Here is a 13369-nt window from a genome sequence, read left to right as displayed (position 1 = left end):
GAAAAATGTGTTCCTTTGGCCATTCCTTTGGAGAAAATGCATGAATTTAATTTAATTTAATGTCAGTGACAGGTGTTTCTGTTATTCTTAGGCTTTTCTGCTTTCTTTGCTTTATAATGTAGCTCTAATTGGAATGTAATTAAAGAGAAAAAAGGCATACACGTGTATGCGCACATGTGGCATCTGACACACTAATAGATAGGCACACAGGCGCCAACTAGTCTCTCCCCTCATGTCCATGACCGTGTCCCTCGGCATGGGCTTGTTACCGTGCAGAGCTGCCTGGCACAAAGCAGCCTGGGCCTACCTCAGGTGGACGAAGCCCCGAATGTTATGGCTAGAAAAAGAGATGTGTCTCGGAGAGCTCCGAGTGCTAACTGGTCTGGTCTGGTCTGGTCTAGTTTGGCAGTGATCGGGCTGTCTAGCATGGCTGGGCTTGGCAGTGTTGGGAATCAGAAGATCACCACCACCTGCCAGCAGCCGGGGTCCTTCCATATGCTCAGTGGTGAATGTCCACGCCAGATTGCATGAGCCATGTCACATCCAGCCTCGGTTTCTATTCGAAGAGCTTCTCTCCCGATAACACCATTAGAAAAGTACAGCCGTGCTTGCAGGATCTCAGAGTGTATAAAGCTTGTTTTTTCTTTTTTGCTACTCTTTCTGTAAGCTAAATATTGGATTCTGGCAGCAGCGACTATTTTGGATGTGTATCTTGTTTACATTTGCCAGCTCAGATATTGTAGTAACATTATGTTGTACCATATCAGTGAATAGGAAGCTGCCGATCCCGCCTTTGACCCCAAATGTCAAACTCGATTTGTCAGCTACAGTCATCGCTGTAAGACCCAGTGTGTGTGTGTGTGTGTGTGTGTGTGTGTGTGTGTGTGTGTGTGTGTGTGTGTGTGTGTGTGTGTGTGTGTGTGTGTGTGTTTGTATACCTGTCTGACTGACTGATCTGTGGCACATTCTGAACAGCTGAAGAGCTAATGGTCCAGCTGGAGACAGATGGCCTCTCGATAACACTATACCCCCAAGCCAATACTCACACTCTATCACTCTCCCTCTCATACACACACACACACACACACACACACACACACACACACACACACACACACACACACACACACACACACACACACACACACACACACACACACACTTTCTGCCCCGCTCAGCACATACAACACACACACACACACATTGGACAGGATAGATTGTTAATCCATTATAAACCCCGAGGAAACACATTTCTCAATATGAGTTTAATGTTTCACGGCAATTTTGACCAATCTTTCGGCGATATTTGGTGGCAGCTTAAGTTACACGTGAGCACAGAGGGATGAAGGAAGTTAATAACCTCTTTCCCTTTTCCTGTACCTTCCTCATTTCGGTGGCTTTGCACCTTTGTAGGGCGAGCGATAACTAATCTCTGCTTTATATTTGTCTTGTCTCTGCGTGCTGGAAATCTGCTCTGTTTACATGTAATTCACGATGAAGTGTGCTCACGAATGGAAAGCGTTTCCTTTTGTAGTCCTCCTCTTTATAGTAAGCGACCGTGTAAATTTGCTAGTATTCTATCTTAAATATAGAAAAAGGGTATCTGTCATGACTCTCCGCAGAGAACATGTGTCAGTCCCATGCTTTAGCTCTGAGGTCATTTTGGCTCACAGACTGAGAGGACCTGATGGCGAACGCCTCGCTGTGATGCTTCTGCAGCCTCTGACGAGTTGCTGCTATAACAGTTCTCTGACGATGAGAGGGAAAGAGAGGATGGATATTTCTCTAGAGGCTTTCTTCATTAAGAGTGACAGTACCGTAGTCGCATGCTTTTAGTAAGCACTGTGGCTGCTCCGGTGTGTCTGCAGGCCGCAGACCCATAGAGACCAGCTCTCAGAAATTTCATTACCTCATTAAATCACTCTCAAATCATATCCATATTCAAAGATTTACTCACCGCCAATACAGCAACGCTGAATACGGTTTGCTAAGCAGTCTTCCCCTCAAGCATTTATCACTACCTCAATAATGATTAGGCGCATCCATTCTAAAATGGGGGTTGTTGCTAGTTAACCTCTGTGAACACATTAATTGCTGTGCTAGGGTTTTCAATTTTATTTATTTTTTTCTCTCCCTGGCATCGTTTTAAAGAATATCTGGAAGGCAGCAGCTTGGGATTATAGAGGGAGGCAGGTGTGGATGGTATTGGTTATACAGTCTCCAACATATGGGCCTGTCGTGTCCCATGTGTACATACCTGCCTCCGCTGCTGTCATCTAATTATGCAGAGCAAACACAGCGATCTGCCTGCTGCTGCGAGCCACTCCTGCGAGTTTTGATTGTTACTCATCAGATGGATGTCTTCAACTGATTAAGACATTGTCACAAGTGACCTGTGGAAAATCACCAAAATCTACTTTTATTTGAGTCATTGTTTCGGTCGGTCTGTGTAATTTAATGGTATCTTGTTACTTAAAAGCTAGTAGATCTGCGTCTGCACAGAAACACTGCAGGGTGGGGGACATACAAGGTGGCTGCATTAATTTGATCTCGTATATACTGCTCGGGCAGGAACGACAACAGGCTCTTTGCATTATCACCTGCAAGCATGTGATACAATTGCTCGTTTTGTTCTGTCAAATAAGCCAATTAAAATTCTTGCAGCTCTGTATATCTTTCACTTTTGCCAGCATGCTAACATTACATAAAGGTGACTCCATTTCATCTTTGATCTTCTTTTTGTTTTAAGTGCTCTCAGAGTTTGGTGGGATTTCTTTATGGCTGTGTTGCTACTCGCCGAGTCTCAGCTTTCACATGTGAACATCAAGCAAGTAATGAGTAAGGAATTGTCCAACTTGACATTGCTAATACCTTTTATTGAATCTGGAACCAAAACTGAATTATTAATGTTTAAGGCTGGCATCATGAAATGACATTTTGAGCTCTAGGGGGTTAATTGACACTAATTGCGTCTGAGCAGCTTAGAAGAACGTCGGAGTAACTAAAAGAACAAAAACAATGTAATTTAACTTCACACTTACATTTCAAAGAGCTGAAATCTTTTTTCTTTTTTTCCCCCTGCAGGGCTATGTGAGCAGAGTAGCAATCTGAGTCTGTGCGGGCTCGTCGATGCTGCTCTCCCTCCGTCCTCGCCTCCACCTGCCGCAGAGACTTCACAACAGGCCTGCCCAGCGCATCAGAGGACCACTCCTACATCGCCAGCCCTCCCCTTGCCCCTTGGGACTGAGCCCACTCTGGGCCTAACAGTAGCCCCTTCCTCCAATGACCCTCCAACTGTGGTTCCCCATCTTCACCACACGCCCGCTCCCTCATCACTCTCTAGCCCAGCTGTAAGCTCCTGGGCGCCAACAGGAGACAACCAGAAAACGTCCCTTCCATTACCCGTTGCCCTCCCTCTATCAGCGACAATGATGGAGCCTGGCACTGCGTCTGGCCTGACGGAGGAGTGTCTTCTTCAGCCTAACCGAACTTGCCTCGGCTGCTTCATTGAAACACGTGATGCCACTGACCCTAACGCCATCCAGAACACACCCCACGACCCCACCGCCAACCCTGACACGGAGACTGGTCTAAGTGTAAGGATAGGGGATGTGAGCCGAGAGGACTTCTCTGACATCAACAACATCAGCATTCAGTGCCTGAGCCACGCGGGGGAGGCAGTGAGTCACTATGGAGAACAGCTCCTCTCTGACCAGCTACTTAGCTTTCCTCTGCCAAAAGCCTCAGGTGAGGGCAAGAGAGGGGATGCAAACAAAACAACAGGGGACTGCGATGACCCCGAAGATGATGCAACAGCTAAGAATTTGTATGAAGGACTGTTACTAGACAAGGTTAGTGGAGAAGAAGTTCTCCTGGCTAACGCCAGCCAGGACTGGGGCTACTTTGAGTCTTTTATCAGTGAGAGTAAGATGGAACTGCTGGACCTTTGTTCTAAGAATGAACTGTCGGTCAACCTCTTCTCAGAGGAAGATGTCGACAATCTGTTTGACGATGAAGATGACGATTCAACATTAAGCAGTGATGTCTGTTCGCTCAAGATTCGTTATGAGTCTTTCCAGGACAACATGAGGGAAAAAACAAATGTTCTGCAGGAAGAGACGCAGTTCAACTTCTTCCCCAGTGTCCTGGCCAACTGTGCCAAGAAAGAGGAAGGAGCAGCAGTCTTGAGGAGAACCGCGGAGGATCTTCAGCCCAAAACTGATGAACTGATCCTGGAGGGAGCACAGGAAGGAAAAGCCGGGGACTGCAGTGCTAGGAGTCCACTTGATGGTTCCCACGGCTCGCCTATGTCCACTCCCAAAGTCAGCTACCTAATGGACTTCAATTCCACAGAGGAGTCAGGGGAGTTCAGTGATGACAGCTCCTGCACTGGCTCGTCCTCAGACACCCTGCAGGAGGGAAAGTTTAAAAAGAGCCACTCAAAGAGATTCCTCAGTCCCTCGAACCCTCTCAACTATGGCTTGCGTTCCAAAAGAAAGGTTCGATACAGCGATGATTACTTATATGATGTCGACTCGCTTGAGAGTGAGAAAAATGCGGAGAAAAAGGAGAAAGCCCCTGCTGGTCAGAAAGAAGAGGAGGATGTAGACTGGTGCCCCAAAAAACGCCGGAAATCCTGCCGCAAAGAGCCACCTGTGGTCATCAAGTACATCATCATCAACAGGTTTAAAGGAGAGAGACTCATGTCAGTGAAACTGGGCAAGCTGGACCCTGTGGATGCGACTGTGAGCTTAAATGCCGACACAGTAAGCAAATATGAGACACTGGCTCCTCTGAAGCATTTCTGGCAGGAGAAGCAAAGAGAGAGACAGGAACAGCTTAAGCTGGCTGCCAGAGATAAACAACAACGCGGTTTTCATCTAAACGGACGCCACCATCGCCCTTTTAATTCTAGTCATCCCAAAAGGAAATACAAGATTGCAAACCGGCTTAAAGTTCAGAGGATTCACACTGTGGAGCAATCAGCAACAGCACAGTCCTTCCCTCTCTCTGATCGGGGCCAGGGAGGTGTCACTAAAGAAGAGGCCACCCCCACGGTAGGAGGAATAATAGCAGCCACAGGCCTCCCAGTGACATTAGACACAAACTCCATCACACACACAGTCACAGCCAAGAGCCGCTCCCAGGAGAGGGAGGAGAGGGAGGGGAGGAGATTGGGAGGAAATAAAACAGTCAGGATAAGGAAATTCAAAAGCGAAGCCAGGCTGAGGAGCAAGAAAATAAAAGAGGCAGAAGGAGAGGAGGGGAGGAGTGTGACGAATGAAACGGATGCCTGTGTCACTGCGGCACAGATTGAGGACCCCACTGCTGGGTTAGATGAGGCAGGCATTAGCTCAACTACAGTCAAACCACATTTCTCTGACAATACCGCCACCGCTCAAGCCGCTGAGGAGAAATTCCCCTTTGTTTCATCCACCTGCTCTCCTGACAAAGCTGCCTCCTCCTCAGAGGAGGTGGAGACGGGTGTCCCTGTCATCCCGGGGGGCTACCTGCAGACCCTGTTAGATGCCACAGACTCCTCAGGTGGAGCAGCTATCTCTTATTTCCCCCAGCAGTCCTCTAGGCAGCAGTATTCTCTTGGGCTGTCCCTGGAGGAGAAACAGTTTTCTTCTCTGCAGCTCGCTCAGAGCTGCGTCCTCTCGCCTCCCTCTGAGTCCGAGCTCCAGCAGTCTCCTCAGAACTGCCCCAGCTTCCCCCAGATGTGGCACCCACAGCTCTGTGCAAGTCACAGCCAGAGCTTTGGGTCTGAGACGCCCGAGACTCCCATCTTACCCAACAACTTCCCAGCTGCTGTTCCCCTGAATGACAGTCTGCCAGTGTCTAACTACAGCCAGCTGAGCCCTGAGGCTGACAGGCTGCTTTATGAGAAGAGCTACCTGAGTGAGTCTGGGCTGCAGCCCGGGGCAGATCTGCAAGTGTGTCAGTCTGCCTGCGTGGAGGGCCAGGTGCAATACCAGCGAGGGTCCCTGTGCACAGACAATGGCAGGCTCATCAGCTATGACTCAGTGGGCTCTCTGTCAGCCTCCTCCAGCAATTACAGCTCACTCAGCCTCAAGTCTTGTGAGCGAGAGGGTGAGGAGGAGGGCCGAGACAGCTTCTTAGCTCATTGCAGTCCTAAAGTGGTGATTCAGCAGAGTGTGGATGCCCTTACCCCACTCAGGGAGTCCTCAGACCTGCTGGATATCTCTAACTTCACCCCTGACAAGTTTAGGCACTCATCACTCTCAGAGCTTTCCCCTCCTGAGACCCCAAATCTGTCCCCTCAGGTTGTTGGGCGTGAGATGAAGATGGCAGGAAATGTTGGAGAATACCAGGATGTGAATGATATAAGCATGGACTGCAATAGGGAGGTAAAGTGGAACTGTGATGTCATACAGCAACAGGAGCGCACGGCAAGCGCATACCCGGTGGAGGACAACCAGTTTCCGCTACACAACTTCAACAATCAAGATGTCTTAGGTTTAGATAAAAAAGAGATGGCAGCTACAGAATTTGATGAACAGAATGGAGCGAAAAGCATAAAGTCAAAAAGGAAAGGCAGCTGCAAACAAACAGCAGGAGGACAGTGCCCGAAAAAGGTCCGGGCTCCGAGAGCCCCCAAGTCAGAGAAGGTCAAGACTCCCAAACAGAACTCTCGCTCCACCAAAAAGATAAAGGCCATGTTAGAGGGTAAAGCAGCAAAGAACCAGGCAGGTGGCACAGGCCTGACTGACAGTAGCAGCACTGGGGACTGGCCTGGCACCGGATGGTCGGAGAGTAACAGCCTGGTGGGGGATGACCAGAGAGAATTTGAGGAGCCCTCCAATATTCTGTCCAACATTGTCTCTGGCATGGCTGAGGTCCAAAGGTTCATGATGGCCTCCATTGAGCCACTGTGGAACCCCATGTCGGAGGCCTGCATGCCCTCTGAGGCCAACAGTCTCAACCTAAAGACCCTCAAAATCTTGGCAGGTACTGAGGCTGACCTGAAGAAAAAAGGAGCTGTGCTCACAGGGGCTGGGAGAGGCAGAAAGGCAGGGGGGAAAGGAGGCAAAAACCAGGCCAAATTCAACCCCTCTCATTCTTTATTCCCTCAACTTGCTCTAGGCTGTAACATGTTTGATAAACCCAACTTTATTAACCCCGGGCCTGCTCACAAAAAGCTGTACCGCCACAAGACGAGTGCAAAGTTCCCTCGGATTGAGACACTGAAGGGGAAGCGAGCTGAGAGAGACCCAAATAAGGACATAGCACTGATGACCTCTTTTGAGAAACTGAGGTAATATTTTGTTATCAGCTGCTGTTGTACCCCCTCCCCTCCCCCTCTCACTTTCCCCCACTACCTGCTCAGCCCTCCCTCCCAAACATACCTACACTGACGCTATGCCAGAGCTGCATGAGTTCTACGTTTCCCCCCTGACTACTCCCACTTCCTTTTAACCCCCTGAAGAGGAAATTAATATCTGCATGAGAAACTTCTTGTACTTTGCAAACTACCTATTGAGTGATTGTGTCAAGCTTGATTGAGATTTGAAACGACCATGGCTGCATTTTTCTTGCTTTTGTTGTTTCTGCTTTGTTTGTTCTTCTTATAGTTGTTTTTTTTTCTTTCCTTTTTTGTTTGATTTTTGTCTGAAAAAGAGAAATAAGCCTTGAAAAAAGTTCTGTCGCCTTTTTGAGGAACTTTGTTTTTGTATTTTCTCAGCAGAACTAGCTTCCCTGAATTACATATTTATTTCCCTTTTCCCTAAAGATGTAGCTATATACATAAATGCATTGAGTGACATCTACGCACCCCTCCTCCTCATCTGTTTTTGTATGCAGAATATGGATGTCCTGTTGTTGCTGTCCGTCATACACTGCCTGGCTCATTTCAAGAGGGAAACCTTCAATAAATGAGCCCAATTTAAGCCCGAGACATCTTAAACACGAGATGGGACCATTTTGTATTGATGACATATCAGACATTGTCTTTTCCCCCCCCTCAAAGTTGGAATGGCTACCCCTTTCCTTTTGTCAAGTTTTTGTTTTCTTCTTCTGGAGTTTAGAGGAACTGGTTATCTAAATTAACATTTTTACGCCTTGCAAATTCATAAAAGCTCCACCCTCAGAGTATTTTTGTCAATGTTGTTGTACAGGGACATGCAATATTTGCAAAAAAGAAAAAAGAAAAAAAAAGAAAAAAAGATAATTATAATCTTAAAATCATTGTGCCAAAAGTAACAATGCTGTGTAAATGACCTCTTATATATGTGTGAATATTGGCTGTTCCTCTTTTCTATCCATTGGGATATTGGCTGCTCGGGTTGGAGACTCCTTACAGAGACTTGCAACTACAGGAATTCTTTATTTGAGACTTTTCTCTCTCTTCTCTGATGAAAGGCACCAACAGCTGGCAGTGGTACACCACCACTCACTAAACCAAATCAGAAAGACTCTGAATTCTCCTCGTTTCCCCCCACTTTGTTTGCCAAATTCAATTTACCTCAACATCGCCTGGCACTGAGAAGCAACAAAAGAGAGGCAAAGGGGAGATCTGCTCTGAAGGCTACTGTAGAGGAAGGAGATGAAAAAAAAAGAGAGAGAGAGCTGTTCAAATGAGCTTTCTCTGGACCAAGAAGAGTGTAGCGCAGATGTCTGAGGGTAAGCAAGAAGATGATTTGTCATTTGGGGCTGTGCCTCACTGAAAAGCTGTTTGTACTGGAAATTTAAGGCAGTAGAGATTCTGATGCGCACATCAGTCGCGAATGGACATTATTGCAGTCAATGTGAACGTGAAAGCAGTTTTCAGTACAAATAGAAACAGTAATCTTGTAAATGAAGGAAAGCATGTCTTTGCATTCACTCCATGTGGAATTTTTACTTCTATCTTACCTGAAAAAAAAATGGTAATTTAAACAGTAACTTTTCTTAACATTCTCATGTAATTTATTTCATGGCGCTGCCGTATTTCAGTCTGATTATTTAGCTCATATTTCCCATAATGTCCATAATGTTTCTTTCTTTTCATTCTACTTCATTTTACATCATTGACTGTCCTGATTCATGGGTCAGAATTCTGGCAGAAAATATTGTGACCAGAAATTTAAGGCTAAATACAGGCACAAATTGAAAAGAAATATATATTATATACATTGCGTCTATCTGATCCAGCGTATTCACAGGCCATTGCTTTTAATTACTTTGGGCTCATTCACTACCTCACAGCTCTGAAATAAACATCTAGAAAGCCACTTAAAAATGAACCATACAATCACGCTTAATCAGTAATAAAATCGCTTTGATTTTATACACTAAACGAATTTCAGGAGAAATGCAGATCCAATCAAACACTTAGTATATTGTGTAGAAATATGTGAAATTAGTTTCACTGTCTTTTAAACAATGTTATCATTTTTAGCAGTAATTACATGAGACTGCATGGAGATGTACGGACAAACTGATTGACTGATTGATTGATTTTAAAACAGGCCTTGTCACAGTGGATATGGCTGTTCTGACACACAGGTTATATTAATTGATTGCTTGCATACGGCAAGAATCGTAATCAATCTTTCTGTGTCTCTTTTTTTTCTCTCTCTCCTCTCTGCCATGATCCTTTGTTTCTTTTCTATAGTGTATCAGGGTTAGGACCAAGACAAGCTGCTGATGGGAAGCTCCACATGGGCTGCAAGCCCATTTAGTCTGCCTTCTCTCATTTCTGCCTATTGTCAAATTGAATGTACTTCTCTGAGTTCATAAATTTTCTTTCTTTCTTTTTTTTCGGTTTGTTTTTAAAATGTGCCACTGTTGAGCTGCCTCATGTTAATGGTGCTAAGAAAGCTGACAATTGTTTTCTTTTCTTTACCGTTCAGTTTCGATTTCTTTATTTTCATTTTTCGGTATGTTTCATTTCACCAGTGTTAATGAAAAAAAAAAAGAAATGCAAAATAGATTAGGTTCCTAACCCTCTTTATGAATGTATATTATAATGTTATGTTTGATGTATTCACTTCATGATTCTTTGACACTGATTGGAATTACTTTTGCTCTTTTCATTAAAAGATTACCGAGCTTTATATATACTGTCTAGAGTTGTTACCAGAAGGAATCTTAATGAACTCTTGACACTACAAAATCTTGTATATTTTTTGTGTGCCAATTTGTAACATATTTTGTAAGTGTATATTTTTCTTAGAAAGTGCTGTGAAGTATTCGTGTGTGTGAGTAACCTTTTATGCGCCTCTATGGGCAGTGGAAAGGATATACAATGACAAGTTTCTGGTTTTAAAAACCAAAATATGAAAGTATCAACAGAAAACTAGAAATATTTACATTTTGTTGGGAGTTTTGTAATAAGACCATGATCTTGTTGTGAGAGTGTTGTGTTACTGTGCAAAACACAAATAAGCAAAGAAAAAAAATGAAAACTTGGAAAAAAATATAATTTGTGAACAATTTGCTGTTTTATAGATTTTCATGTAAATTATTTGAGTATTATTTTGTTTTTTTTGTTTTGTTGTAACTGTTGCAAAGGTTTTAAATATTTGTGATCAAGCCTGTATGGTGATAATGTAATATTGGTAACTTGCTGAGTTTTGTAATAATGTTTATGGAGTAAATATACAAATTAAAATAAGATTTTGAATGCTGCTTTCTGAAGAGAGTTGGGTTGTGTTTTTTACCACCCACTTATTGCTTTTAAAAATGAGCTACATTATATTGGAGTAAATTTGCAATTCTCTGTTAGCTTCTCTAGCTTATCTGCTAGGTTTTACTAGCTTCGCTAGCTACTCTTCACTCCAGTAGGTTATTTAAATCTTATTTTAATTGAAATTAAGATTTTGAATGCTGCTTTCTAAAGACAGTTGGGTTGTGTGTGTGTTTTTTTACCACCCACCCATCGCTTTAACCAGGAACTACATCACATTAGAGTAATAAAGTAGTAGTTGTACAAATCTCGATTCTGCTGTTAGCTTCTAACAGCATCTTTAGATTATCTTCACTCTACTAGCTTTTAATTTAATTTAAATAAAATTTAAATGTATAACTTAAAACGGTATTTTTTTGAGAGTTGGGCTGTCTTTTGTTTTGTTTGTTTTTTTACTACTCACCCATTGCTTTCAAAAGGAACTACATCACATTGGAGTAAATTTACAAATCTCTAATAGCTTCTCTCCTGGCTTTTCTAGCTTAGCTTCACTCTAGTAGCTTATTTAAAGCTGATTTGAATATAGTACCCATCCATTGCTTTAACCAGGAACTACTATCACGCTGGAGTACATTTACAAATATTCACTCTACCAGCATATCTGCAAAGAGCTTCACTCCATTCAAAACACAATTAGTAAAGGTTATGATGTGGAGTATTGTGGAAAATAAAACTAATATTGCAGACACTACATGAAGATGTCAAGAGTAAAGGCCACGTAGCATTTCTTCAAAGTAAATATTCCACCTTTCCCTGTGATACTACTAAAATAACAGTGATGTGGATAAATCTGATCAATTCCATTCAGTTTGTCCGTGCCACAAAACGTGTAAATGTAAAAACAACCTTAATAATTCCAATTAGTCTTTCCCTGGTTGTTATATTGGACGATTCTTAGACGAAAGTCGTTTTAATTTCTGCACAAGTCTGGCTTTGGCTCATGTTATTTTAATGTCATATCTAATTAGCACTCAGGGTCAGGCATTGCTAGAGTGACTGCTCATCCATAACTCTGAGCTGGGCTGCTGTGGTCCACACTGCAACTCATTCTGGCATGCTTAATTGGAGCTGGAGATACAGTCTGAGACCATAAACAGATCCTGTGATGTATGCCTCCAAAATTGTCAGCTGGTATTAGCATTGTTTTTGTTCTTTAGTCACCCGTAGCAGATAAGGGAGCGAGCAAATTATAAGATGGAATGTCTAATGCAATGGATCAGGTACACCTGTGGTTATTAAATGAGATGCTTGTTGTTTTGTCAGTATGTGCTTATGCTGCATAGACAGCCATAAGCCAGCTTTGTCATTAGGACAACTGTTTTTATCTTTAAAAAAAGAAAATTATAGAGCTATAAAGCAACATTTTAAAGGGATTGACATGTTTTCATAGTTCAGGTTTATTGAGTGTAATCATGGGAACCAAAAAAACCAAAATAATTACGCAACACATTGTTATACATTTTGGCAGATTTGCTGTAAAACAAAGGGAGTTCTTTTAGTAGAAAGCTTTACGGGCTAATCTGATGTGCGGAGTTCATTAAAAATGACACAGTACTTCTGCTGGGTAATCCATTCTCTGTGTTAGAACAATGAAGCTGAAGCCATTTCAGAGGCTTTCAATAGCTGCCCAGTGGGTTTTCTTGATGGTATTTCCAGGTAATTTTCACAAATTTGTGTCTTGTTAGTTTGTGAGCAATTTTTCCCCACGCTGGTTTACAAATTACCTGTAAGCACTACTACCAAACAATCATCACTGGGTTTCTTCTGGTATGCTGTAGCAATAATGCTCCCTCCTGGCCTTAAAAATATATACAGGGACTGATATAAGTCTCTGGTGTTTCTTCCTCACTTCCTCACTTGGGTTGTTTCAGGACTTTAAATGCTTTGACTGTCTTTTAGACCCATTTTTTGTTTGTAGTTGGAAGCCATTTGAAGTGGTTCTACAAAAGCTTTATTTCATTTATTACAAAACACATCTTCAAAGACACAACAAATGAAGACATGGCTATTACTTAAAGCAAAGAATCAAACTATAGACACTGTAGTTTTGTGGTGTCTTAAATGGTAGGCCACATCAACGTAATGGCATAATGAAGTCACCCTACAAGATAATAACTAACTGGTTTGATAAAATGACAGTTTCCTGGCAAAAGGTAGGTAGAGCAAATCTTTCAGCTGATGAGACTATGAGATGAAAAATACTTTATTTATCCCAAAAGACTTTATGCATTTATGTCTTTGGTTACAGCAGTTGAAATTTTGAACTATAAACTTGCATCATTCAGTCCCCACATTATTATTATATTAAATGCATTCTATCTTGTTTTTATGTACAACATTCACAGGGCGTATAATTGTAAAAGATGTAAACAATACGAACTATACTGTATGAAACTAATGTTTCGTAAATTCTCAAATAAGATATTTCTTTTGTCCGCCAAACAGCTAAATCTCATTTGAGAATTTATGCAAAAACACTGAGATTTTTTTCTTCATTGTTTTAATGTATTAATTTCTAACTTTCCTAAAAAACAGTTGTATTATGCTGGCCATTTAAAAATTCAAAACTCTACCTAGTATTTTGCATTAGCCACCGCACAGCGACGCTACAGCTCGCCAGCGGAGCCCCCTTGTCAACAAACATCCTTGTTCGTCTTTTTTTTTTATCCAAAAATATTT

General features: G+C 42.7%; 1 protein-coding gene across 5 annotated transcripts in view; it reads left to right on the top strand.

Moving 5' to 3' along the window:
- Window positions 1–10632, top strand: part of nexmifb (neurite extension and migration factor b) — a 53906-nt gene extending 43274 nt beyond the window's left edge. For 2 of the 5 annotated variants that reach the window (XM_080307239.1, XM_080307241.1), the window contains exons 3-4: window positions 3085–7279; window positions 7825–10632. In XM_080307239.1, the coding sequence (XP_080163365.1) occupies window positions 3085–7279; window positions 7825–8065 (4436 nt within the window). In that variant the 3' untranslated portion in view covers window positions 8066–10632. Of the gene's footprint in view, window positions 1–3084 lie in introns of all 5 variants that reach the window. The other 3 variants (XM_080307246.1, XM_080307250.1, XR_013911749.1) reach the window with 2 other exon arrangements.
- Window positions 10633–13369: the final 2737 nt, after the last annotated feature.

This window comes from Astatotilapia calliptera, chromosome 2 (genome assembly GCF_964374335.1).
Source record: "Astatotilapia calliptera chromosome 2, fAstCal68.1, whole genome shotgun sequence".
In the NCBI taxonomy this organism is placed as follows: Eukaryota; Metazoa; Chordata; class Actinopteri; order Cichliformes; family Cichlidae; genus Astatotilapia; species Astatotilapia calliptera.
Note: the sequence above shows the minus strand (reverse complement) of the source record. Positions and strands in the feature narration are given on the sequence as shown.